The 1,975-nt window shown below is 70.8% G+C and overlaps 1 protein-coding gene across 1 annotated transcript in view; it reads right to left on the bottom strand.

Annotated features, from left to right (window-relative positions):
• Positions 1 to 1,714, bottom strand: part of MTHFD1L (methylenetetrahydrofolate dehydrogenase (NADP+ dependent) 1 like) — a 183,177-nt gene extending 181,463 nt beyond the window's left edge. Inside the window, exon 1 of the mRNA XM_059401260.1 lies at positions 1,488 to 1,714. Coding sequence (XP_059257243.1) covers positions 1,488 to 1,714 — 227 coding nt within the window. The remainder of the gene's footprint in view (positions 1 to 1,487) is intronic.
• Positions 1,715 to 1,975: the final 261 nt, after the last annotated feature.

Below are 1,975 nucleotides of genomic sequence, written 5' to 3'. Positions count from 1 at the left end.
CCCCCCCCCCCCCCCCCCCCCCCCCCGACAGTTCTGCTCATCTCTAAGTCAGGTAGTGAAAAGAACATTCATGAATCCAATCCATAAACAAACCCGTGTTGAGTGACGCATTCACCCATCATGTCACAAGTGTCCACCTACACATGGCCGTCTTTCCAGAAGGAAGGATCCAGCAGTGAGTAAGAGACAAGGGCGCCGGCCCCACAGAGCTTTCACTCCAGGGAGGTGGGGGGACACAGGCAATAAATGTAGCTCTAAGAGCTCCCCAGAAAATAAGGGGGGGTGGTGTCTGCCTCCCATACTGTCGTCAAACCCTAACCCATTAAGGCGAGCTCAGCTGTGCCCTGGTGAAGTTCTCCTGACCCGAAGAGGCCTAAAGGAGCTCCTGCATTCCGGAGGAACACAGGATAAACTAAGCACTAGGCTCCTTAGAGTCACCGGCCACATCATAAACATAAAAGGCTTTGGAAACAGAGGAGGTAAAGGCAATTACTTTTACAAAAAGGGACGGAAGGAAAAAGGAAGAGGATGTGAATGGATGGAGAACAGCCTACTCAGGGTCATGGCCACCCGGAACCGGGGGCAGGCAAGGGCTTTCCCGACACCTCTAGGTTTGCCCTGAGTGCTTCACGCCCAGGTTTAGTTCCCCGGCGAACCCACTCCTCCAGGAAGGGCCATTCAACCTCTTGCTGCGCTCTCTCCCACGGAGGGGCGAGGAGAGGGTGCACGCGGGGGAGGAGAGGCGCGAGCGGCATCTCCGGTGCGGGGGAGGAGGAGGGGAAAAGGCTGGGCTCAGGACTCCCACAGTTCACTTCTGGGTCGGGCGAGAACTTTCCATTCGCAGCCGCGCTGGGGACCCCCGGCCCCGCCCATGCGGCGATGGGGGCAGGCGAGGGCCCGACTCCTCGCCCGCATTCGGCCTGTGGTCAGGTGGGCCCGGCTGCACGTTAACGCACCCAGGAGATGATTATGCAACCGAAGCAAGCAGGCATTCCCACCCGCAGGAGGCTGCGGCGACGCGGGGGACCGCGCGCGTAGCCGCGGGCGCCGGGCCTAGGCCAACTCTCCCCCGCCCGCGCCGGCATCCCGTGCCCGCCCCAGCCACCGCCCCTGCTCCGCCCCGCTCCCGCCCTCCGCCGCGCCGCCCCCTTCCCGCCCGCCCGCCCGCCCGCCCGGCGCCGTTGCATCAGAAGCGGCCGGGGTGGCGCACGTGGAGGGCCGCGCGGTCTGGGGGTGCCGCACCCGCCCGGGATGCCCGCGCCCCCGCGCTCCCCGCCCTGGGCCGGCCCCGGGGCCCGCACGCGCTCCCGCCCCCCTCCGCCGCCGGGCGCCCCGAACAAGTTAGCCCCAAGCACTGCCGAGCCGGAGCCCCAAGAAGCACCCGCGGGCCACCCCCAACCCAGGACCCTGCCGAGACCGGAGCGCCCCGGACGCCCCACCTCCTGCGTCCGCGGCCCCCGGAGCGGCGGCGAGCCCCGGACACTCACCTGACCAGCGAGTCCCGCGCCGGGGGCGCCTGGCTGCCCTGTCCGCGGCTGCTCCCAACCTGGGCGTCCCGCAGCCGCCGCTGCCCGAGCAGGCCCTCCCCGCCGCCACAGCCGCCGCCGCCGCCGGTGCTGCTGGCGCGACAGGGCGCTCGGAGGCGGAGCGGCGGGCCCGGGGGCCGCGGCGGACGGCGGAGCCCGCGCAGGAAGGAGGGCAGGCGCGCGCTCATGGCGCGGGGGCGCGGGCGGGCCGGGCGAGGCGGCTGCGGCGGGCCGGGCGGAGACGGGGCTGCGCAGCGCGGGGGCGCGGCGGCGTGAGGCTCCTCCGGGGGGCGGCGGGGCGGGCGCCGGGCTGGGAGCCGACGCGCGGGTAACGGGCCGGTGGCGGGAAGGACCGGGACCTGCCTCCCGAGCCGGCGCGGGGAGCCCCTAGGGGGCACTGCACCTAGAGGCCGTGACGTGGAGAGGGGCGGGGGCCTGCGGGGCGCGCG

The sequence above is a fragment of the Mustela nigripes genome, chromosome 5 (assembly GCF_022355385.1).
Source record: "Mustela nigripes isolate SB6536 chromosome 5, MUSNIG.SB6536, whole genome shotgun sequence".
Lineage (NCBI taxonomy): Eukaryota > Metazoa > Chordata > Mammalia > Carnivora > Mustelidae > Mustela > Mustela nigripes.
Note: the sequence above shows the minus strand (reverse complement) of the source record. Positions and strands in the feature narration are given on the sequence as shown.